Here is a 23775-nt window from a genome sequence, read left to right as displayed (position 1 = left end):
AACTCAAATCAAGCAACAGTGTGGCCCCCCCAGTGCCAGAGCTCTTGGGTTTTTGAGAGAAACCAGAAAATTGGATTTTCTATGTGAAATCTCCCAAAACATCTTACAGAAGAACTCAAATGAACTTTTGGGCAAACCTAGTATTTTTTGGCTTAAAAATGTTTATAACCCCCATGTAGACCACATGGAGAAGACTCTTGAGAGTCCCTTTGATTGCAAGGGGATCAAATCAGTTAATCCTAAAGAAAATCAACCTTGAATATTCATTGGAAGGACTGATGCTAAAGCTCCAATTCTTTGGCCACCTGATGCAAACAGCTGACTCATTGGAAAAGACCTGATGCTGGGAAAGATTGAAGGCAGGAGGAGAAGGGGGCAACAGAGGATGAGATGGTTGGGTAGCATCACTGACTCAGTAGACATGAACTCGAGCAAACTTCGGGAGATAGTGGAGGACGGGGAAGCCTGGAGTGCTGCAGTTCATGGGATTGCAGAGTCAGTCAGAGCGACTGAATGGCAATATCGAGGCAGTATAGCACCTCTGGCCCAGACCCTGTCCCCAGGGATCCCCCTGGTTAGTCACTTCTGTCCTGTCACCCTTAACTTTTTTCCCTCCTGGATAAATGTCCCCCAAAGATGTAATTTCCTACACCCCTCCCCTCTTAGCCACCTCTTCTGGGCCCCTTTCCTCTGTCTGCTTGTTAGTCGAGCATCTCAGTTTACCAATCATGGAAATGGGTCTGGTGTCATTCACACTATCATGTGCTATTTCTGTTCTGTTAGCCATTTCCCTTGTTTGCATCATTAATTTATCTACTAAATGAATAATTCAAGGGGAACCATCACTCTTGCCCCGTGAGTGTCGGGCACTCAGGTTTGGTTTTCCTGGAGCCTGTCTGCAGCCAGAGCCCATGAAGCCTGTTCCTAGAAGTCCTGGGAGGTGCTTGCCTGCTCGCTGGGCTGTGGCTGCAGACACCACGTGCAGGCTCCCTAGTGCCTTGGCCTGCAGAGGGCAGACCTGTGGTGTAGCCCAGAGCTCAGGACCCGGGAGCCTCCTGGGGGGGCCCCCCTCCTGCTTGCCCTGGTCTGTCCCTGCCCGAGTGGCTGGAGCCTGCAGCTTTATATACGCTGGACAGTTGTGTGACTCATTCCTCGGCAGCCCCTCCGATGGGGAAGTGAAACGGCTGCACCTGGTGAGGCTTGACCTCTGGGTGACAGCGGAAGTAACTGTGCAAACGCAGGGCTCACTGCCTCCGAGGGAGAAGCCCTCTGCGTAGCCAGGCTGTGAAGAAAGCTGTCACCTGGCCTGGCCTGGCCCCATGTGGCTCCAGGCTGGGGGCTCTGGTAACGGTTTCTCTTTCCTTCTCCCCTCCCCCTCCCACTTTTCTTGGTGACAGCTGAAAGTAGCCGTGGTCACAACTGAGAGGGCCAAACATTTTTACAGCCCCCGGGATGTTCCTGTCACCCTCTACAGCGACGCTGATGAATGGGAGGTCAGTGCTGGGCCCCTGGGCTGGGTTCCCTCATGTCTGTATCAGCGGGACAGGACAGTCCTCCCTGCAGCCTATGGTCCTGGCGGCCAGAGCAGACGGGGTAGGCTCAACTCCGCGGTCAGGGCCTCTGGGCAGAGGCGATGAGGAAAACATCTGTCTAGCTTCTGGCCTGCAGGAGGCCCACAGTCTCCTCCCACCCCAGGCAGAGCTCAGCTTTGGCCCCGTGCCCGGGGTTGAGTGTCCTTGTACTTATCTGGGCTGATGAAACCACAGAGGAGCCCTGTTCCCACCACCCTCATCCACGTGGCTCCCAGCGTCGGAGCCGCCGGGAACGCCTCACTTCCCACGGCTGCTGGGCTCCCCTGCTGCTCTCCCGCGCCGGGGCGGGCACTGGCCGATTCACCAGACGTCGAGTGTGGGCCCCACAGGGGTGCCCTGCCAGGCATTTTTAAACATTCTCAGCCTAGAACATTTCTGGCTGGCCCGTCTCCCCCACCCTGCCCCCTCCTTTTCTCACCGCCCAGAGCCTTTCCACTGGCTTGGACAACCCAAGCATCCGCCTCAAGCAGACAGGCCAGGACTTCCCTGCCAGATGTCAGTTCTCTTGAAAACCAAACCATAAAGGGAATAGCTCAGAGAGACAAGGAGCGTTTGTTTCCTCAGGCCTGGTTTCTCTCAGGCCGTTGGTGCCACAGCCAGGGTTCACCAGCGTAGCTGCAAAAGGGGTGGCAGGGAACTGGGGTGGGGGCATTCAGGTGGTCTCCCTTGGGTCCCTGACTCAGTGTCCCGGGTCTGTGGTGACCCTCAAACCGCTCCGGCCCCTCCTCTCTCCACCCTGAGAGTGGCCGGCCCAGTGACCCCACTTACCTTCGCTCTGCCAGATGTGGAAGTGCCGATCGGACCCGGTTCTCCACATCGACCTGCGGAGGTGGGCGGACCTTATGCTGGTGGCGCCTCTCGATGCCAACACTCTGGGGAAGGTGGCCAGTGGCATCTGTGACAACTTGCTTGTGAGTGACTCACTGGGCCTGCCTCCCTCCCGGGGCCGTGCTCACTGTGTGCGGGCTGCAGGCTTCTTCTGGACAGTCTTCTCACCTGGGGATCCCTGTGTGGTGGGCGGGTTTGCTCAGAACACAGTCCCCTGGACCACCCTCCACCCGGTGTTACCTGTGCTCCGGCAGGTGGCCAGATGGCCTGGGTCCTGATGGGTGGACTCGACTTGCGAGTGCCCTCTGAGGTGTCCGCCTCTCAGGCCCCTGGGCTCTCATGTCCATGGGCTGCCCTCCGATACTTTCCTGCTGGCCTCCCTGCCCGGCTCTGTGGTCGGTCCCCTTTAGCTCTGCCTTCCAACTAGGACCTGGACATCCACGGGGCAAACAGATAAGAGTGTTTACCTCCTCATGGATCTCCCAGGCACACTTATCTCTCCTGTACTTTTAACCACAAGGCTGAGCAGTAGCTTCCCTGAGATTGTGGAATGTTAAAGGGAACGAAAGGAGACAGGGCAAGAGGCTCGAGGTGGAGGAGAGGAAGAGAAGCCCAGCTGTGGAGTGGGGATCCTCTTTGGCCTGAGGGACCTCCAGGGAGCTGCTGTCCTTAAGGAACCTTGGTTTACATGAGCATCCTGGGAAGACTGGGTGTGTTCCCTATCCTTCCCACCTCTTTCGTATCACCCCCCTTCCCTCATTCATCCAGCTTTTACCTGCCAGGGACCAGGCCCTATGTGGACAGACACACAGGATGCAGGGCGCTGACAGTCTGGAAGGAGAGGGTTTTTGGCCTGTGCTCTGGTATGTGGTATGTCAGTCCTTTGACAATGGAATCACCACGTTGCACAGTATTGGGCATACAGTAGGCATTCGGTAAAGGCTTATTGCATGTATGAGGTAATCAGTAATTTTACTTCAGCTAACAGCAGAAGGTTTTTTCAGAGTTTGATATGATGAAGTCACTAACGAAGCTGGGTCGAGGTTTTTGGGGTTAGACAGGGAGTGAGTCTCTCTGTTTGCTTGTTGATGGGTGCTTAAGGTATTTCTCGAAGAAGCTGCTAGTGATTTAAGCATCATTTGAATCAGAGCACAGGTGATCAGAAGTAGAGCAACACACAGATCGTGTGGCAGGAGCAGGGGTGGGGAAGTGCCGAGGAGGGCGGGCTTGGGCTGCGTTGTCAAGAACGCCTCCTGGTGGGGCTGCTGCCTGGCTGACAGGACATCAGGGTCAGGCCACTGGTCACTTTCATCTAAGTGCGTCAGCACTGTGTGTAATCAGCACCATCTCACCAAGTGCCCGGGCTTTCCCCTGGCTGGTCAGCAGCCAGCTGATGTGACAAGGCACGCTGACCTCTAGGAGCTAAGCCCCGGCCTGGGCCGACTCTGAGAGCTCCTTGCTCACTCCTGAAAGCTCTGCTTTCCTCTTTTCTTCAGAGCTGCCAGAGCTCCCTGGAATCTTTGGAGTTCCCACCTACTGAGTTGGCTGAGCAGTAGAATATGTTCCCAAGACCAGGCCTGAGGCCCTGTGCCTCAAAGGTTTCACTTGAAGGTGCAAATATTTCAAAGAACCACAAATCCTACAAAGTTTAAGGTGTTGTCATCATGGTCTGTGGCTCTGTCCTCTCTCGAAAGATGTTTTTTCCTTATATCCTCCCAAAGGGGCTTGCCCTGCTTCCCCCCTCCTTCAAACCTTCTCCTTGACATTGGAGTGCACACTGTCCAGGTCTTGGGGTGCACTGGAGCTGTGTGCTAGGTATGAACCTACGTTCCCAGTCTCTGGGCCGTGGGCCTGGGTGACGTGCATCTCTCTCTGCCCTCTGGCCCACTCAGGCTCTGGCCCTTCTTTGTGCTAAATAACCAAGCAGATCCAGAAAGAGGAGATAACTTCCCTGGGTCACCCGTCCAGCTGGCAGCTGGTCTTCTATTCCAGATCCAGGCCTTCTCTCTGCCCAAGCGGATTCCTAGGGGCAGAGCCTGAGGTGCTACATACAGCCTTGGCCAAACAGAAATGACCATGGCAACTGATGCCTCCTTTCAGCCCTCCTGCTGCCAGAAGGTTTGGAGGAGTTGTGGTTTGTCCGGGAAGCGCTGAGCTTTGTGATGAGATGGGAAAAACTGGAGACACGTGGGGCACAGAGGGGTTGAGTTTGTGTTCTGGTGGGTGTGCTTCGCTTTGAGGGCATTTAGAAACCCCAGCCCTGCCACCACCCACCTCACACGGAGTCAGGGGACTCCTCTAGGTATGCTCACGGCTTCTGCAGAAGCAGCAGGTGGCACGGGGCCAAGAGGAAGTGTGGACTGAAACTGTCCACTCACAGCCGGGTTGCCTCACCGCGAGGACTTGGTGGGGAAACAAGCGCTGTGTCTGAGATGACGCGAGCAGCCAGGGCCTGAGGCTGTGTGCTGACCTGCTTCCTTCCTGTCACAGGAGAGGGCAGGGGCCCTGAGGAGGGCAGGCATTTTCCCTGGCCCGTCCGTGGCATTGTTCTCTGGACTCCCCCTCTATTCCCAGACAGGCTCCCCTTCAGGGAAGGGGTGTGCCCACCACTGGCTCCCTGAGGGGCCCACAACCCAGTCAGAGGTGCCTGGAGCGGTCAGAGCCCAGGGGAGTACACCACTGTGGGCCCCAGAGCTTATTTCCCTCCGAGGCAGCCTCTGGCCCAGGGAGCCTGTCTGTAATAATAACAGGACCTGCTATTTCTGGAGCCTGTATTTGTGCCAGGCCTGTGCAAAGAGCTTTATAAGCATTCTCACCCTCCATCCTCACGACCACCCAGGGAGAGGGCTTTTGCACAGAGGAACCCCAGACTCCTATCATGAAAGGACTTGTTCAAGTTCTCATGGCTAGTCACAGCAGAGAGCACGGCAAGATTTGAACCCAGGTCCATGTGATTGCAAAGCTCACAGCACTGAAGACTCTGTGAGCTGGTCTGTCCTTTTCATAGCTGCTCTGGTATTGACTTGGAGGGGCCTGACACTGGGAGGTAGTGAAACTACACAGCGCAGTGGAAGACAGCATGGGTGTTGTGCAGAGCTTCACCCCGGATCATTGTCTGGGTGTCACCTTCGGTAATGGCTCACCTCCTGGAAGTGCAACTTTCCCTCGGTGAAATGGGACAGCAGCTTCTTTACAGGGTCACAGTGCGGGCTCATGACATAACATGTGGGAGAGGGTTTGGTCCTATGGAAGCTGTTCTCATGGCCACGCTTTAGTTGGCCTCAAGTAGAGCTAATGTGGGGTAGATGTGCCCACCTGCAGGGCAGCCTGGTCCTCAGCTTTGCGAGAGCCACTGCGAGGTGTGGCTGGCTATAGGGAAGACAGATGCTTGGGCACCGGGAGCCCTTTCTACACAGAAGTGGAGGTATGCTTGGAGGTGGCTGGGCCATGGCCAGCATTAGCGGAGCAGCTCCTATATGTCAGGCCCTGTGTCAGAGCCTGGGGGGAGGTGAGAAGGACCCAGAGACACATCCTCAAAGTAATGAGACAGCAGACAGTGGCCCCCAGTCACCCTGGGCCCACGGCTGGCTGTGGCCTGGACGCGGTGGGTAACATCTGGGAAGTCTGGGGAGGGGTGGCAGGCAGAGCAGCAGGCACGCCCCTCCTTCTTCACAGACCTGTGTCATCCGGGCCTGGGACCGCAGCAAACCTCTGCTCTTCTGCCCGGCGATGAACACCGCCATGTGGGAGCACCCCATCACCGAGCAGCAGGTGGGCCAGCTCAAGGCCTTCGGCTACATCGAGATCCCCTGTGTGGCCAAGAAGCTGGTCTGTGGAGACCAAGGTGGGTGTCTGGCCAGGCTTACAGCTCATTCCTGCAGCCTCAGATCCCAGCCCGTTGTGACCTCCAGCTCAGCTCTCTCACCTGGGAAATGGAAGTGGTAATTCCTCCCTCTTGGAGTTGTTAGGTAACGTGCCTAGTATCCTCCCTGGCATGCAGCCCGAACAGTTCAAGGTGGTTGCTGTAACCATTCCTGGGGCCTGTCCTGGGCGGGGTGTCTCTGATGGGACTCAATGGATCTGGCTCTGGCTTGGTCCTGGCCTTCTCAGGTACTGGGCTCTGGGTGGCACACTTGGGGAGCTCTGGGCAGGGGTGAGTGGGAGATGGTCTGCTGCCCCGGTCTGCAGGGCCACAGAAGAACTCTGCTCCCTAGGTATGGGGGCCATGGCTGAGGTGGGCACCATTGTGGATAAAGTGAAAGAAGTCCTCTCCCAGCACGGCGGCTCCCAGCAGAGTTGAGCCCAGGATTTCTGTCCCCCGTGTCCCTCTGAACTCAGGAGGTGTTTTCAGGCCAAGTCAGTGAAGAAAGTGGACTTTGCCAAAATATGGTGAAGACCTCTGCTTTCGCCGAGTAGTGGTCTGGCCTGGGCCTGCTCTGGAGCTTCCCGAGGGCCTGACCTCAGGTGAAAGTAGACCAAAGGCCCAGGTCCCAGCTTCTACAAACCAGGAGACATCCGCTTTCCCGAGTTCCTCCCCACCTTTTCCTGGGGTGGGTGCAGCAAGCCAGAGGACAAGCTGCAGAAGTGTGCCTGTGCTCTGGGAAGGGGGCCTAGGAGTGACCGAGAAACCTAATCCGACGTCGTGCCCAGGTCCTGCCTTTAGAAGGGGCGACTCGACAGCACCACAGCATCAGCTGGAGACCCTGGGCCCTTGGAGCTTCATCTCCCCAGTGGGCACAGGGAAGCTTGCGAGTTGGCCAGACCTGGAGATTTCCTCAGACCATGCTGTGAGATTGAGGCTGAGAATAAAGAAAAGTGACCTTCTGAGAGACTCCTTCCTTGGCAGCCTGTCTGTGGTTTTAGAGGTCAGAGGCTGGGGAAGGGTCTAGGCTGGCAACTGACCAGCACTCCTTAGTCCTCACATCATTTGGTGGTTTGGGGCAAAGGACTCTGAAGCCAGACAGCCTCTCGTTCCGATCCCAGCTCTGCTGCGTGCCAGCAGTGGGACCTCAGCTTGGGGCTCAGCCTTTCTGACCCTCACTTTCCTCATCTGTATTATCCTACCCTCATGGAGTTGTTGAGAGGACCTAATAAGATAATGTGTATAAAATGCCCACCCTATTGCCTCTCACCCTGGAGGAGGGCATGGCAACCCGCTCTAGTATTCTTGCCTGGAGAGTCCTCTGGACAGAGGAGCCTAGCGGGCTACAGTCCATGGGGTTGCAAAGAGTTGGACATGACTAAAGCGACTAATATTTTCACTGCCTCTCACATAGTAAATGTCAGATAAAATGGAAGTTACAACCAGATACGTATTCATACCAGTGAGCTTTTCTAATGTTTACTGAAATAGACTGTGTCATTTTGGGAAAAACAAAATCATGGACGGTAAGCTGATGTGCACTTTATATAAGTGACAGGCACACAGCCAGCAGGGTTGGAACCTGCCCTGGAACCCAGGCCCCTTGCTTCCTGGTGTCATCCTCATGAGCTTTGCTGTGCCTGAGATGGGGCCTCAGTGTCTGTGCCTGCCTCCGCAGCAGCATATTCCAGAGATAACAAGCTCTGCCCCAGGAGCCCTCTGCTACCCCTGCCTTTGACCCACTGCTGTCTGCTGGCTGCGTGGGGAGGAGCTTGTTTGACTGGAGCTGAGGTTGGGGCTGGCTTTTGGCCTTCTTGCCTTCCAGGCTGGTGTGAGTGAGTATCCCCCTGCATGCCCTCAGACCGCTGAAGGGTAGAAATGCCTTGGGAGGGCCCCAAGTTGGACCATAAAGAAGGCTGAGCACCAAAAAATTGATGCTTTTGAAATGTGGTGTTGGAGAAGACTCTTGAGAGTCCCTTGGACTGCAAGGAGATCAAACCAGTCAATCCTAAAGGAAATCAACCCTGAATATTCACTGAAAGGACTGATACTGAAGCTGAAGCTCCAGTACTTTGACCACCTGATTTGAAGTGCGGACTGATTGGAAAAGACCCTGATGCTGGGAAAGATTGCAGGCAGGAGGAGAAGGGGACGACAGACGATGAAATGGTTGGATGGCACCACCGACTCAATGGACATGAGTTTGAGCAAGCTCCGGGGGACTCTGGGAGATGGCAGACAGGGAAGCCTGGTGTGCTGCAGTCCATGGGGTTGCAAAGAGTCAGACACAATTGAGCGACTGAACAACAGGAGGCCTGCTGGTGGTAACCAGGGCTGCCTCCAGCAGCCTCCAAGAGCCTTTATCTCTGTGATAAAGAGATCCTTTTATCTTCATCAAGTGATCCTTTGGGATAAAATTGCCTTAGGGCACTAAAAAAAAGAACCAACTTGTTTTGCTGGGTTGGGGGTCGGGCATGGAGAGGCTCTGGATAACTGAAATCCAGACGCAGTCCCAAAGTTCTGTTTACGTGCAGTCTGACTTCCTTCTGTCCACATCACCCTTCCTTTCCCTCAGCAACCTCCTAATGAATGGTGAGACTTCCAGTTTTTAAAAAGATCTTTTTCTCCACACTGCATACAGCATGTGGAATCTTAGTTCGCCCACCAGGGATGGAACCCACGCCCCCTGCATTGGAAGCTTGGAGTCTTAAGCACTGGACCACGAAGGACGTCCCCTAAGACTTCCGGTTTTAACAGAAAGTGCCGCAGCATGCTTGCTATGTACAAGGCTCCGTGCTGAGCACTTTAGGGGGGACAGTTGCTCAGGAAACCTGCTACAAGATGCCTGTTTTAAAATGTCACAGGAGTAGAGAAATTCATAGGCCTGTCTGCTCAGAGCAGGACTGAGCCTTGTTGACTGGAAGGAAAGACATGTTCCAGGGCCGTGGGCCAGTGAGGAGCCCACCACTCCATCGTCGCAGTCCTGCATTCTGAAGGAATGAGGATCTGGATGAACGGGCAGGGGCTGGAGAGCCCACCTGCTCCCTGGGCCACGCTGGGGCAGAGGAGAGGGCAGTTAGGGCCCTGGCTACACTTACCCCACCTGCCAGCGGGGTGCTGAGGTGGGGGTGACAACCACCACCTTCCCCAGGAAAAAGCTCTTGAAGTTGTCATCATCTTGGGTCGACATGTTTCTCAGAGAAGGTGCTAGCTTCGCTGATGATTTTTATAGAATTCTGGAAGCTTGGTAGAATAGAACATTTGGTCTGAAATTCTTGCTGTTTGGAGTCTCTCTAGGCTGCCATGGCTGCTGCTGAGCAAGAGGCGGAAGCCTCCAAGGCCCTGCCTCCGCTCTGGACCGACTCCAGCTCATCCTCCACACGGCTGATGTGTCCCCCTGCCACCTCCCCCTGACTTCCAGGCAGTATGCTCTTGGCCCTCTGTGATCTGGCCCCTGTCTACTTCCTAGCTCTTCCCCTACCACACACCAACCCTGTGGGGCTCCCTGTCTTCTTGCCAGACTGGACAACCTTGGCTGAGCCCTGTTGCTTCTTGCCTTTGCATATGCTTTTCCACTTTTACTGGAAGACCATTCTCCTGGCTGCTTCCCACACACCTCCAGATTTACCTGGATGCCACTGCCTTTGGAAAGCCTTGCTGGCCAACTCAGGCAGGATGAGGTGGTCCTAGCCCACGTTCCCATTGTGCCCCGTCTTGTTTATTATACTATGGAATTGCAGCAGTCATTCTGTGTCTCCCTGAAACCGGGGTCTCCTGGAAGGCAGGAGTTGTCCTGTTCCTCAAAAAACCTGGCAATTCATTCCAAGCTTTTTGTACAGGCAGAATTTTTAAAAGCTGTGTGTTGGGGGCTGGAGGGGGATGAAGGAGGGGCTGTCTTGCTCCTTTGGCACCCAACCCAGGAGCCATAAAAGCAAAGACTGATAAATTTGACTACAGAAAACAATTCCACCTAGCAGTAGCCCAAAGGCAAGGTTCCCAGGCAGCACAGTGGTAAGGAGTCCGCCTGCCAATGCAGGAGACACAAGAGACTGGGTTCAGTCCCTGGGTTGGGAAGATCTCCAAAGAGGTTATATTCATTTACACTCCTACCAGCAAAGTATGAGGGTGCCATTTCCTTGCCCTCACCAACCTAGTAAGTTGAAAACCCTCATTTCAGTTAGAAATCCCCTCTCTTTCCAGAGCCACGGGTGTGGCGGAGGCTTTCACCATAGCCTGGCTTCCCTGACTTAGCCCCTGGCTTCCTCCCCGGCCCCAGCTCCTCAAGTCTCCATTCTGTCCTGCATGTACCATGCAGCAGATGTTTATCATACTCCACACTCACCATGAGGCTGCCCCGCTGTACAGCTCCTGACCCCCCAGCATGCAGAGTCCAGGACCCCCCCTCCCAGGTGCCCACATCAGCACGTGGCAGCGTGTCTCCACCCTCTGCCCCTGTTTTTGCTCTGCTGGCCCTCCAGGGAGCACCAGCCTGAGTGCCCCTCCCTCCAAAAGGCATTGCCTGGCGCCTCTCAATTCTGAAAACTCTCATTTCAGTGTGACATTTTGTCTGAACAAGTCTGTTACGGAAGCATTGCATATGGTAGTAAAGGACTGGAAACACTCTCGCCGTCTAACAACTGAAGGTTGGTTAATGTGGGACTTAGCTAGTGGTCGAGCGGTTAAGAACCTGCCTTGCAATGCAGGGGACGTGGTTATCGGTCCCTGGTCAGGGAACTGAGATCCCACATGCCGTGGGGCAACTGAAGCCGGAGTGCTGCAACTGCCGAGCCCATGTGCCACAGCTCGAGAGTCCAGGTGCCGCAACAGAAGACCCTGCGTGCTGCGACTGAGACCTGACGCAGCCAAGTAAACAAGTGCATTTTTTAAAAGGTTGGTTGGTTAAATAAATCAGGGTCGTCCTTGCACGGGAACATTGCACAGCCACAGTGAGGAAGCTCTCTAGGTTTGACCTGGAAGATGTCTGAGATACGTTATTAAACAAAACGCAAGATGGAGAGCAATATATATTGCATGTTAACTTGTGTATTAAAAAAAAACAAAACACAAAACGAGAGAAAATGAGGATCTGTTTGCTAGAATACCTATTGAAAAACAAGAATTCAGTCCATTGTTTGCCTCGCAGCAGGGGAGCTGAGTGGTTGAGAAACAAAGGTAGGCAGCTGACTTCATTTTAAGTTTTGAGCCAGATGAATATATTATCCACCACAAAAGCCGTAAATACACATATATTTTAAAGGGTTCCCTCTGCCCTTTATCCAGAAGTTCTTAAAAATGACTTGGCAGGGAGTTGATGCAAAAGACTTGGCAGGGGTGTCTGGAGATTTCCATCAAGGCCTTTGGAGTAGAAATGGTCTGTTTTTCTTGTCATGAGCTAATAATAGAGGAAGATGACTTCTGAGTATCCCTGGGTGCTCCTTATAAGTTTTTGAGGTCCCTGATCTCAAGGAGCTAATGGTCTTATGGGGAGAAGACTCAAGGCTTTAAAACAGTTTTAACAATCAAGTGATGGAGAAAATAAAAAGTGAAACTGTTTGACATAGTGATTGCCGTGATTCAGAATTGAGAAGCAGCCAGGCGATTACCTTTTGGAGGGAGTGGTGCTCAGGCTGGTGCTCCCTGAGCGGATTGCAGGGATTTCCTTCACGATGTCACGATGTGAAGGAAAATCAGCAAGACTAAAGTGTTAGGCTTCCCTTGTAGTTCAGTTGGTAAAGAATCTGCCTGAAATGCAGGAGACCTGGGTTCAGTTCCTGGGTCGAGAAGATCCCCTGGAGAAGGAAATGGCAACCCACTCCAGTATTCTTGCCTGGAGAATCCCATGGACAGAGAAGCCTGACAGGCTATAGGTCATGGGGTCGCAAGAGTCGGACACGACTGAGCAACTAAACCACCACCACAGAAAGTGTTAAAACCACAGTCCTTTAATGGCAAGTAGGGGGAAGGAGAACTTAATTACAATTGTGTGCCTGGTGGTGCAAGACTTATTAACGGTTCCCCAGTCCCACCCACTAAAAACAATTTTGCTTTGGGACTTCTTGGTGACCCAGTGGTTAAGAATCCTCGTTCCAACACAGGGGATGCTGGTTCAATCCCGGATGGGGGAACCATGGCTGTATTCTCTGTGCTGTACAGTTATCCTTGTGGCTTATTTATTGTATACATTGTAGTTCCCCAATAGCTCAGTTGGTAAAGAATCCGCATGCAATGCAGGAGACCCCAGTTTGATTCCTGGGATGGGAAGATCTGCTGTAGAAGGGATAGGCTACCCGCTCCAGTATTCTTCAGCTTCCCTTGTGGCTCAGCTGGTAAAGAATCTGCCAGCAATGTGAGAGGCCTGGGTTTGATCCCTCGGTTGGGAAGATCCCCTGGAGAAGGGAAAGGCTACCCACTCCTGTATTCTGGCCTGGAGAATTCCACGGACTCTATAGTTCATGGGGTCGCAAAGAGTCGGACACGATTTAGCAACTTTCACTACAGTTTTGAAACAGGAGGGAAGGGGGCAGGGCACAACCTTTAAAAGAATAATATAAACCAAGGATATGACATAAACTGGTTAGAACCAAATAGGTCCAAGGTGGTGGACAACTCCACTTCCACTAGACCTTGAGCCTCAGTATAAGCTCATTGTAACACATTAGCATGCTGCATGACACAGCCACAGGGGCCGTGACAGTTGTAAGGCCAACCACAAAGGTCAAAAGTAGGCAGTGGCCCCATTCCCGGAAACTCCTACCCTTTCCCCAAAATAGCTGGAATATTCCTCCCACTCATTAGCCTGTAAAATTACCCACCCCTATAAAAAACCCTATTTCCTGGTGCTGCTCTCACCTTCCAAGATGGCCCACACTCTGTAGAGTGTGTTTCTCTCTAAATACTTCTTACCTATCACTTTGTCTCTCACTGATTCCTTTCTGTGATGAGACATCATGAATTTAAGTCCTGAGACGAGGAGTGATCTCAGTTAAAAGACCATGAGTCCAAGTCCCAATCTGAGTTACAGTTTCAGTTTGCCTCTCCTCATCCCCTGTCCCTATCTTTTCCCTTCCCACTTTTCCCACTGGAAATCACTAGAATACTAGGTCTTTTAAATTTCTTTGCCAGTGTGTGCTTCTCTGGTGTGTTGACGTTGCAGGATTGAGCCATATGAAGCCCTGGATTGTATCTGGGTTAATGTGTATGCATTGTGTGGTCCTTATACTGCTGAGAGTTTCATTGAACTCTAAACACAAAGCCTCATAATAGAATCAACTAGTATATTTAATTCCATTTTATAGATGGCAAAGTGAAGGTCACCCAGCCAGTTTCTCTTTCTTCCCTGAAGCCACCTGCAAATAGGCTGCTGCCGCTGCAGAACGGAACTTCCATCCTCATTAGCATTTACCTCCCTGGGACCTGTGGAAACACTCCCTCCCCCACACACCACCACCACCAGATACCCTTTTTCAGTCCCAATTTAGCAGCTGCTTCTTTACATTTCCCATCCTGTAGCTTCCCTTATACATACACTGTGGTTTCTTGGGCAGCACAAAAATCCGAAATGTCACGCAACTGCCTCTGAACAAAGAGCCCTAGAGTCAGCTCCCAGTGACTGACAGCTTGTTTACATCAAGAGCTTCCTGGTGGAACCAAATATTCCATAATATTCGAGGCAGGCTTGGTGCTGCCTGGGGCAAGGCAAGGGGAAGGAGCAGGCCAGGAGAGCTGCTAGCTGTCTAATAGCAAAGGAATGCCAGTGGTATCACAGTAGGCGGCTGTGAGGGCAAGGGCCAGATGGGAGATGAGAACTTCCCGGCCTTTGGAGGACAGCTGCTAATCCAGGTGTGATCTAGGAGCATGCCAGTTACTTGCTGTAACAGGCTGGCCTCATGGCAGCTTTATCTGCTGCAATGACATGGTTACTGTTTGCCTGCTGGCCCAGATAGGTCACTGGGACTGGAGGCCCCGCAGACTCCTTTTGGGACCTCTGGATTCCTGGAAAAGTAGGGGGGGTAGAGTTCAAAGGTGCCTTCTGTTTGTGTGGGCAAGGTAGATGAGGGCTGAAGGGTTTCCGGCTATAGCGATTGGCTTGGATGCCGCCCGTAGAAACACGTGGATGCACGCAGGAAGGAGAGGCTGGAATGCTCCTCAGGGCCTGCAGGGAGCTTGGGGGTAGAGGTGAAAATCATTTCTTACTTAGGGGAGAGATCAGGGCTTGGGGGCTCATATGTCACTGGGAGCTTCTGAAAACCACTCTCTTTGGTAGCAGAGAAGTTGAGCTCTGGAGCCCCACAATGGGGGGAGGAGGGGAAGCTGGCATGATGGGAACCAGGGAGGGAAGGCCATAGAAGGGTGCTCATGTTTATCTAGCACCTGACCTGTGCCAGACACGTGCTTTGCTTACCTTATCTCATTTCATCCTCTAGCAGCCTTCAAGATAGGCATTGCTATCCTTATTAAAAATAATAATAATAATAATAATAACCTGAAGCTCAGAGAGAAGGAAATAAAAACCCTCCCAACTGCATACCAAGCCATGGCCTCTTAGAAGGGAAAGGAGAATGTGTTATGAAGCTGCTCACATAGACTGGACCTGAGCTGGGAATGGAGAGAGGTGCAGGTAGGCTGACCATGCATCTTCTTGTTGAAGGCGGGCTCTTCTGAGAATGTAAAGGGGCAGTAAATATGCCAGGACAATAGGCATCAAGTGGGACTGTCCTGGGAAAACCAGGATGCGTGGCCCCCCTACCACAGAGCACCTGAAGGAAGTACTGTTCGGAAGCCATACCCTGTGAAGTCACAGCTACCATTTATGATGTAATCCTCATAGCAGTTCCTAAGGGAGAGTGTATTATCCCATTTGACAGATGAACAGACTGAGGCTCAAAAGCATCACTTCACTTTCTCAAGGTCCCACAGCTTTTAAGTGGGGAAGATCTGGCTGGCTGCAAGTCCTGGTTCTTGCTGTGAGTCACGCTGCCTCCCAGGCTCAGGGCCTTTGGAGGAAGACCAGAGAAAGAGACCGACTGGAGAAGCAGAGGTAAAGGGCTTGGGTCTTGGAGTGTGACAGACCCTGTGACAGCCTCTGTGTGGCCTCTTTCAGGACTTCTGTGAGCACTGGCTGGGGACAGTGGGGTGCTGGGGCAGGGTGGAGGCCCCAAAGGCTTCTGCAGCCTGGACCTCCAGGGGGCAGTGGCCTAGGCCAGAATTTCTAGGGAAAAGAAAAAAAATCATCATTGTGTTGCTGCATGTCCATGACTGGTGAACAGGAACACTGAGAAATTGAATGGTAGGTATCCTGGAGTCAGGACTGTCCCCTCTGGTCTATTGACCCCTTTTCCAGCTTAGTCCCTCTGGGGCTCCTGGAGAGACTGTGAGGGTTTGGGATGTAGAAATACTCTAGGTCGGGGGCAGAAAGCCTGAAAGGTCACGCACATGTGGAGGGTTTGTGGGCCTTGGGGTTAGTTCCTGCTCTTTTCTCCAGCCAGCCTGACATTCCAGGAATGGATCAGCAGCCATAACAGACAATGGAGGGCCCGGTCCAAACTTCAGATGACCTTTGCAGGCTCCTTAACTCATTGCATCACAGGTGGATGGGCAGGGAATTGGGCACTGGTCATCCCGCCAGTCAGAACACACCACCTCTGTGCTCTCAGACCTGGGCTGGCAGGACTGATAAGGGAAGAGAAGTCCCTGCCCTCAGGGATGACGAGTCAGCATGGGGTACTTCCCTCAAGAACAGTAGCCTGTGGCCTCTGCAAGTTAATGTTGCATAATCAAGGGCTGATCATGTTTCTTCGTTCATAAAAAATCTTTTAAAAAAAACTAAGACTTCATTTTTTAGAGCAGTTTTAAGTTTACAGGTAAAGTGAGTGGAAAGTGCAGAGAGTTTACATCCACCTTCCTCTCCTACATGCACAATCTCCCCGTATTCATTCATTTCTCAAATTCTGTGTTCCACACACTGTCGTGGACCAAAGGCCCAGCCCTATCATCAAGGAACAGGGAGGGAGGAAGGGATGGAGGTAAGTAGGCCTAGGGTGCCAGGGGAGCCCAGCAGAACAGTCCACCCAGCCTGCAGGGGTGGTCTGAGGAGTGAGGAAGGACCTCAGAGGAAGTTCCCAAAGTGTTAGTATCTCAGTTGTGTCCGACTCTGCAACACCATGGACTGTGTAGCTCACCAGGCTTCTCTGTCCATGGAATTCTCCAGGCAAGAATGATGGAGTGGGTTGCCATGCCCTCCTCCAGGGTCTTTTCCCAAACCCAGGAATTGAACCTGCATTGCAGGCAGATTCTTTACCATCTGAGCCACCTGGGAAACCCAGAGGAGGTTCCACCTGGGCTGAATTCTAAGGGTGTGGGCATTAGCGAAGAGTAGGGATGGCAAGATTGGGGTGCAGTGTGTACAAAGGCCTGGGGCCAGAAGGCACACCTGACCCAGATTCTGTAAAGCCCAAAGCTAACCAGTTTAGGCTGAGGAGGAAGGGTCCACGTAGGCCAGAGTCGGTGGGAGGGGCTTACCAGTGTGGGTGGGGCCAGCACTGGCCCTTGAAATAGAAAGCTCAGGTACTGGATTGTGCAATTTGTGGCTTTAAATGTGTCCTGAAGATGCTTCAGGGGTTTTCACTGTTGCCTCAAGTACCAGCCCCTTGAGAACAGGATGGGTTTTTCTGGTGGCCTGGGGCTAACCCCTGCTTCGCTTCTTCCCAGATACAGCCTTGACCAACAGTCTCACATCTCACAAGGAAGCAGACAAAGCCCAGCTGGCAAAAGTAAGGGGCCTAGAAGGTTTTCTCGGATCGTGTCAGGTTTTCTCCATTTATTCATCCCTGATGGTAGTTCCAAGGGAAGAGGGGTACGAAGAAAAGGAAGCCTTTTCTAATAGAGCAGGCTGACCAAGGCACAGGGAGAGCAAGGACTCAGACCCCTGTCTGCAGCATTCGAAAGGCAGCGCCTGAGCCCGCTGGGAGGGGCAGCCACCAGGACCAGATTAGGGGAGGATGCCCCGTGCAGCTGAGCCTCAGAGCCTTGTTCACTTGGTTAGAAAGTGCAGACAGTAAAGTATGCCTTTTCCTTGTGGCTCTGAAAGAGGAATGACGATGAAGGGGCTCTGAGGTCATCAGAGAGCAAAGATAGTCCTGGACTAGACTAGACTGGAGAATTCCCAAAGGAATCCTGCAGTAAGAGCCAGACCTCTTCCCCGCCCCGACGGCTCTGCCTGCGGCCAAGGAGCCCCGTCTGGTGATGAGAACCTGCCTGTTAGAAGTCTTGGGCTGTGAACACGCCCCTCTCACCAGCTTCCGGGGGAGGAGACTCACCTGTGCTGAGCCCTGGTGCTAGGCCCTTTGCACACAAGACTTGTACTTCATCCGTCATCCTGCGAGGTGCACACTGCTCCCATCCCCGTCTTAGTGGTGAGTAAACTGAAGCTGGGGGAGGTGAAGTGACTCACCAAAGGAACAAACTGGTGGTAGTGGGTGGAAGGGAATAAGGTGAGCAGAGGCCCAACGGGACAGGGCCTGGGGCCAATAGCAGTTGGCTGTGGGAAACCAAGCCACGTGCCTATGAAATGAGAACTTTCTCTCTCATGAGCTGAAGTGAACATACAACGCACTTCGCTTCCCCCAAAGTTTGGGCTGTATTAACAGTGGCATGGCATGCAGGTCAAAGGAGGAGATTGTTCCTCCTTCTGACTGAGACTACCTCAAGGGCTAGGATCCTTTCAGGGCCCCCAGCGCTAATAGCCACAGAAGAGCCAGCACACTGTATCAGACCAGATGGACAGGGAGAAGCAGCCTGGGGAGACCGGGATAGCCTAGACCTCTGAGGAATCTCCTGGAGGCAGAGTCCAGCCCCATAGAGGGAAAAACATCCTGGAACTTAGGAATTATGAAAATGGAGTGAAAAATATGAGGTAGTGAGCCTCTTATGCTGGGAGCAGATGCCGGAGGACCAGAGATGCGGAGAGGGCTCCTGCCTAGCCTAACGGGTGGTCTAGATTCAGCCCTCACATTGACAGAGCACATAGTGTCCACCTTTCCACCACACATGTCCAGCAAACACAGGGTTTTAGGCCACACAGATGGTGAGGCTGACCCTGCCTAGCCTGGGCCGGGCTCTAGGTTTGTTCTGCGGTTCTGCTTAGACTGCTTTGGGGAAACCAGGCATTGGAAATGGTGGAGGTCTCGGACCTGTGAACTGGCTGCTGCTGGACTATCTGAGGTCACCTTTTTCAAAATGCTGAATATTTTCTAGTGCCCTGGACCTTCCAGCTTCCCATCATGGAGTCCCCACTCAATCAGAACCTAGGAGAAGCCAACAAACCACTGCCCCCTGTCCCCATCACCTGTGTGGGCTTCCCCATCACCAGGACTTCCCAGAGCACCCTGACCTCCCTAAAGAGAGGCTTCCCTGGCCCTCATACCTCAGAACTCTCACTCTTGATCCCCTCTGTCTCTGACATTGTGTAGTGCCCAGACTTTGCCCTTTTTTCCTGACAAGGGCTCCAACCCACGTCCACTGCAACTTCCCACTGCCATCCACAGCCTCCAGACCTGGTCCTGTCAGTGGTTCTCTCACCTGTCTTCTGCTCTCCACTTGGCCGGTCTAGTCTCTGCTGAGTTTGAGGGGCTAGGGCCAGTCACGGTTTTTAAAATTAAATTAGAGCATATACTATGCCACCCAGATCAAGCTAGAGAACACTTTCAGGTCCATCCTTTTAAAACGGCTCGATCCCCTAGACTCCCACAGCTTTATCATTGGACACTTGGCAGCTGTTGCCTTTTATTCCAGCTAGCTGCAGGAGGGGGAAGCATTCTGGGAGCTGTTTGTTTTTCTCCCTGCCTGACCTAGCACAGTGTGAGGCCTGTTGGAGGTGCCCCTTGAGGCCCATTAGACGGAGGGGTGTCGAGTTTCCCAGGTGTGTCTCTGCATATGTGCTCAGTTGCCCCCTCAGAAATGCGGGAGAGGCGACAGATGAACGATGGGGTCACGGGAGTGCAAGAAAAGCCCTGAGCACCAAATGTGCTGGTTCTGCTCAGGTGACCGGCCACCGCAGTGTGATGTGTGTAGGCCTGGGGGCACACATTCCCAGCAGAAGGTTCAGGTGTGTAGAATTCCGTGTATGGAATGCCCTTTCTAGAGAGCCCTGGCTACGGCATGGGGCTGGCCAAGCTCTCATCCTGGGCCCTGGGGCTTCAGGCTTGAGCACCCACCATGGCAGGATCAGGCCGGCCCAGCTCCAGGGAGCCTTTGAAGTCAGATGGCTGGTGCAGAATGTTCTGAGGGAGGCGAGAACACACAGATTCTCAGGTAGAGGCCAAGAGCCCTGCTGCTAGCCTGAGGGAGTCTATCCCTGTCTCCTTTGGCTTCAAGGCCTTGGGAGATGGTGCCCTTTAGGAAACAGAGCCATGGCCTGGGCTTGAGCAGCAAAATGGGCGCAGCAGGAAGGAGTTGGAGGGAAGTGGGAGGCATGGTAATGTGGGAATGGGGTGTGGTACATGAAGTTCAACAGCTGTCCTGAAAAACCGTGTCTCCAGTCTATTGGAAGACTTGAAGACTCACTCCCTCTGCTCCAGGCAGAGAGGAACCTCTTCTCTGAGGTTCAGATGCTGGTTGTCACTGAGGGTCTTCCTCTTGGGTGGGTTCTGAGTCCCTCAGATCATCCTGTTCCTGTCTTCTCTTATCTTTTTGATTGTAGTAAATATTTAGGGGTCTCACTTGGGGACACTGGGTGAATCTGATTTTACATCATATCTGTTAACTCAAGGCTCAGAATCTGACTTTACATCATATCTGTTAACTCTCAGGTCCATCTGACACCAAAATTTGCTTTAAGGCAGCATGGTGGCAACATCTTATTATGAGGGATGGGCTGTCCCTCCATGGTTAGTAGAGGCATGATCACAAGCATATGCTGTTAATAGGGAAGGAGAGAGAGAAGGAAGAGAAGTGCATGCCAATGGTCAGTGTAGATGATAAGGATTGAGGTGTCTTAGATCAGCCTCTGAATGGGGGAGGCTGGGATGTGGACATTTCCTGAGGACCTACGGTGTGCCAAGCACTTGTTTGTGTATGATCAGCAGGTATATTATTATTTTTATTTTACTAAGAGGGAAGATGATGCACAGAGGATTTACCCAATCGGAGTAAAAAATGTGGAGATGGATTTTGAGCCAGGTGTGGCCAATTCCAAGGTTGGCCCTCTTTCTTCTCCATAGAAAGTGATCTCCAGTTGCTATGAGTATGCCTTCAGGATGGGATGTCAGCTGCCAAATAGCTAGTTTTCAGACATTTGAGGTAAGTCTTTAACATGTAAGAGAGGCCAAAGCAACAGAAAAGGGGAATGCCTCTGAGATTTGATTTGGTGGCACCAATGTACAGAGAGGCTGAGCTTTTGGTGACAGTAAGAAGAGTTAGAGCCCTGCTTTCCCTCTCCCCTCCCAGGTCATTGGGAAAGAAGTTCCACTCTAGGCAGCTGCAGTCAAGAACACAGGGTTCTCTCTATCCCCAGTGCCCAGCTGAGAGGTGCAGGATCTCCCTGGGAGTGACAGGCCACCAGCATGTCTCATCTCCCTCACCTCTGTGTTGAGGTGTATTCCAGGTAGGAGTAACTGAGAAGCCTGGGGCCTTTTTCCTCAACCCATTTCCAACTTAAGGTGGAATGTCTACCCTAGACATGGAAACCAGATGATACTGAGACCTTGACTCTCTCACTTATAGAGTGGAGGTTGCATTCTAGGAGAGGCTAGTTTAGAAGACCAAAGGCTACTGCCCCAACCCAGCATCCTTATAAAGCAGGGACATCACTCCAAGACACCAGTTTCAGAGCAGTGGTACAGATGTTTCATACAAAGAGGAAGTCCATAAAAACTCTGATGCTCTCCTCAAGGGAACTGGCTTTATTTGCACAGAGTGTGGGGGAAATTTAAGCACATCGGTGCTCTCAAAACAATGGAGATATTGGTGGTAAAAAATTAAGTCTGGTAGTGCTTTGAGAAAAGCTAGCTAAAAATTAGACCAACTAGAAGTTTGTAGAGAGAAGCAAAGAGCTAATTGACAAAAACCCTCCTGAGATCAGAACAAACTTCAGAGACTAGGCTCAAATACTACTCTGATCACCAAAAACTTGGCCTTTCTGTATACTGATGCCAAATCCAATCTGGGAGACAATTTTGGGTGAAGTAGAGAAGGATAACTTTATTACTTTGCCAGGCAAAGGAGGACACACCAAGTTTCTGCCTTGAAAAACTATGTGTCCCAACCTGAGAGGATTTGATGAAGGGTTTTATAACAGTGATTCAGAAGTGGGATCTCTGACAAGATTAGGCTGTGTGTAGGGCCTGCACTCCTTTAATCCCGTCTCAAGTGGTCAGGTCTCCTAATCTTGAAGAGCTTCTGTGGTCCCTTTAATCTGGCTTCAGGTGGTTTCTTGGCTTCTCCTCCCTTGATTAGCAACTGTTCAAATTTGCCCTTTGGAACTCAGAGAAGGTCATGAAGGCTGGAGTCTTGCCTACAAGAAATGAGGGACAGGAAGTCCTCCTTGCCTGGGAGCCCCACAGGGCCTTACTCTGTTTTACTCCTGCAAAGGGACTTCATTTCTTTGGATCAGACTGTAGAAGCTTCTAGAAAGTGACACCAGATCTTATACAAAGGATCAGGAATCAGGTCTGCATTAGATCTCTTAATAGCAATATTTGAAGCCAGAAATCCTCAAAGCAATGCCGTAAAGATGCTGAAGGAAAATTATTTTCAGCTGAGAATTATATACCCTTCCAAGTTATCAATACAGTGTGAGAAGAGAATGTAGATATTTTCAGATAGACAAGGTTTGAAAAATTTTATCTCACATGCAAATTTCCTCAGGAAGCTACCGGAGGATGTGCTCCAGCCCACAGAAGGGCATAAACCAAGAAAGAAGAAATAAGGACCCACTACTGAGAATATGGAGGCAAGAAGAATGGAATTTTCTCCAAGAGTCCCAAGTAATCCAGAGAGGATGTCTGTGTGACTTTCCTTCCCTACCTTGCCCAACTCCCACACTGGCCTTTGTAAATGAATGGTGTGGTCTTTGTTGTGAAGAAAAAAAGAAGAAATAGAATGCAGGAAAAACAGAGATCATTAAGGGAAGAAGCACAGGATGATAGCCGTGGGGCTGATCTAGAGCTATTAGTTCAGATGGAGGCAGGAGAACCAGGGGCTCCAGGAGGGGTGTCTCAGAGTTAAAAAAAATAAGGAATTATAGTGAAAATGTGTATCGAGAATCATTTTACAGGACTTTTGCAGGGTGTGGGATGTGTCAAAAGAAAAAAAAAAAGCAAATGAAAAAATGAGTCAACAATTAATTCTGAAGAAGAAAAGAAGTTTATGAAGCAAGGACAGGTATTTATGAAGAAAGGAAAGGACAGCATATTACTTGGCTTAGCAGTGAGCACCATTTACTGATTGTGAATGTAACCAAGAAATGTGGTGTTATGATATCAAAAGGAGAGGAAAGAGTGTGAGTGAATCTCATCTGTCATGAGAGGAATGCCAAGAGACAGTATCTAAATTGGACTTCTCTGAGATAGAAATAATAGCAATAAATGCTTTATTTTGTTGTTGTTTTTCAGTTGCCCAGTTGTGTCTGACTCTCTGCGACCCCATGGATTGTTGCATTTCAGGTTTCCCTGTCCTTCACCATCTCCCGGAACCTGCTCAAACTCATGTCCATTAAGTTAGTGATGCCATCCAACCATCTCGTCCTTTGTCATCTTCTTCTCCTCCTGCCTTCAGTCTTTCCCAGCATCAGGGTCTTTTCCAATGAGTCAGTTCTTTGCATCAGGTGGCCAAAGTATTGGAGGTTCAGCCTCAGCATCAGTCCCTCCAATGGATATTCAGGGTTGATTTCCTTTAGGATTGACTGGTTTCATCTCCTTGCAGAGATTTTTGTCTTCTTCTGATTTTTGTCTCCTAAATAACTGAGTGAGTTGAAGTAGTCACTTCGAAAGAGCAGGATGGAGTGACATAGGAGAGTGCTGTCTTTGTTCTAACACTTTGGCACAGTTTGACTCTGCAAACATTTTTTGCACATGAGTTTGGGAAGATAAAAATTAACTGAAAGACAGATGAAAAGAAACCATGATAACAGTAAGAGCCTTCCCTTTTGAGATGCTCCCATCCTCTGAATTCTCCTTTTTTTAAAACAGCAATTGGGGAACTTCCCTGGCGGTCCAGTGGTTAAGAATCTGCCTTCCAATGCAGGGAACTTGGTTCAATCCCCAGTCGGGGAAGTAAGCTCACGCATCACAACTACTGAGCCCTTGTGCTGGAGAGCCTGCATGCTGCAAGGAAAGATCCCACATGCCACAGCTGCAACTAAGGCCCGATACAGCCAAAAAAAAAAAAAAAGATACATAATCTATGCAAAGAAAAAACTGAGCAAACAACCCCACCCATCTTTTCAGCATCTCATAAAGTGCATCCTCACCCTGCAAGGCAGGTATTGATAAGGGCTCT

At 51.5% G+C, this 23775-nt stretch overlaps 1 protein-coding gene across 8 annotated transcripts in view; it reads left to right on the top strand.

The window, feature by feature from the left end:
- The window catches only part of PPCDC (phosphopantothenoylcysteine decarboxylase), a 44844-nt gene that overhangs the window by 17610 nt on the left and 3459 nt on the right, over positions 1 to 23775 (top strand). Inside the window, exons 3-6 of one of the 8 annotated variants that reach the window (XM_061158974.1) lie at positions 1398 to 1493; positions 2375 to 2503; positions 6096 to 6264; positions 22144 to 23735. In XM_061158974.1, coding sequence (XP_061014957.1) covers positions 1398 to 1493; positions 2375 to 2503; positions 6096 to 6264; positions 22144 to 22376 — 627 coding nt within the window. In that variant the 3' untranslated portion in view covers positions 22377 to 23735. Of the gene's footprint in view, positions 1 to 1397; positions 1494 to 2374; positions 2504 to 6095; positions 6265 to 6608; positions 7259 to 9570; positions 11881 to 22143; positions 23736 to 23775 lie in introns of those variants that run through there. The other 7 variants (XM_061158975.1, XM_061158977.1, XM_061158979.1 and 4 more) reach the window with 7 other exon arrangements.

The sequence above is a fragment of the Dama dama genome, chromosome 13, assembly GCF_033118175.1.
Source record: "Dama dama isolate Ldn47 chromosome 13, ASM3311817v1, whole genome shotgun sequence".
Lineage (NCBI taxonomy): Eukaryota > Metazoa > Chordata > Mammalia > Artiodactyla > Cervidae > Dama > Dama dama.
The sequence above is the reverse complement of the archived record's forward strand: the minus strand, read 5'-3'. Positions and strand labels throughout refer to the sequence as shown.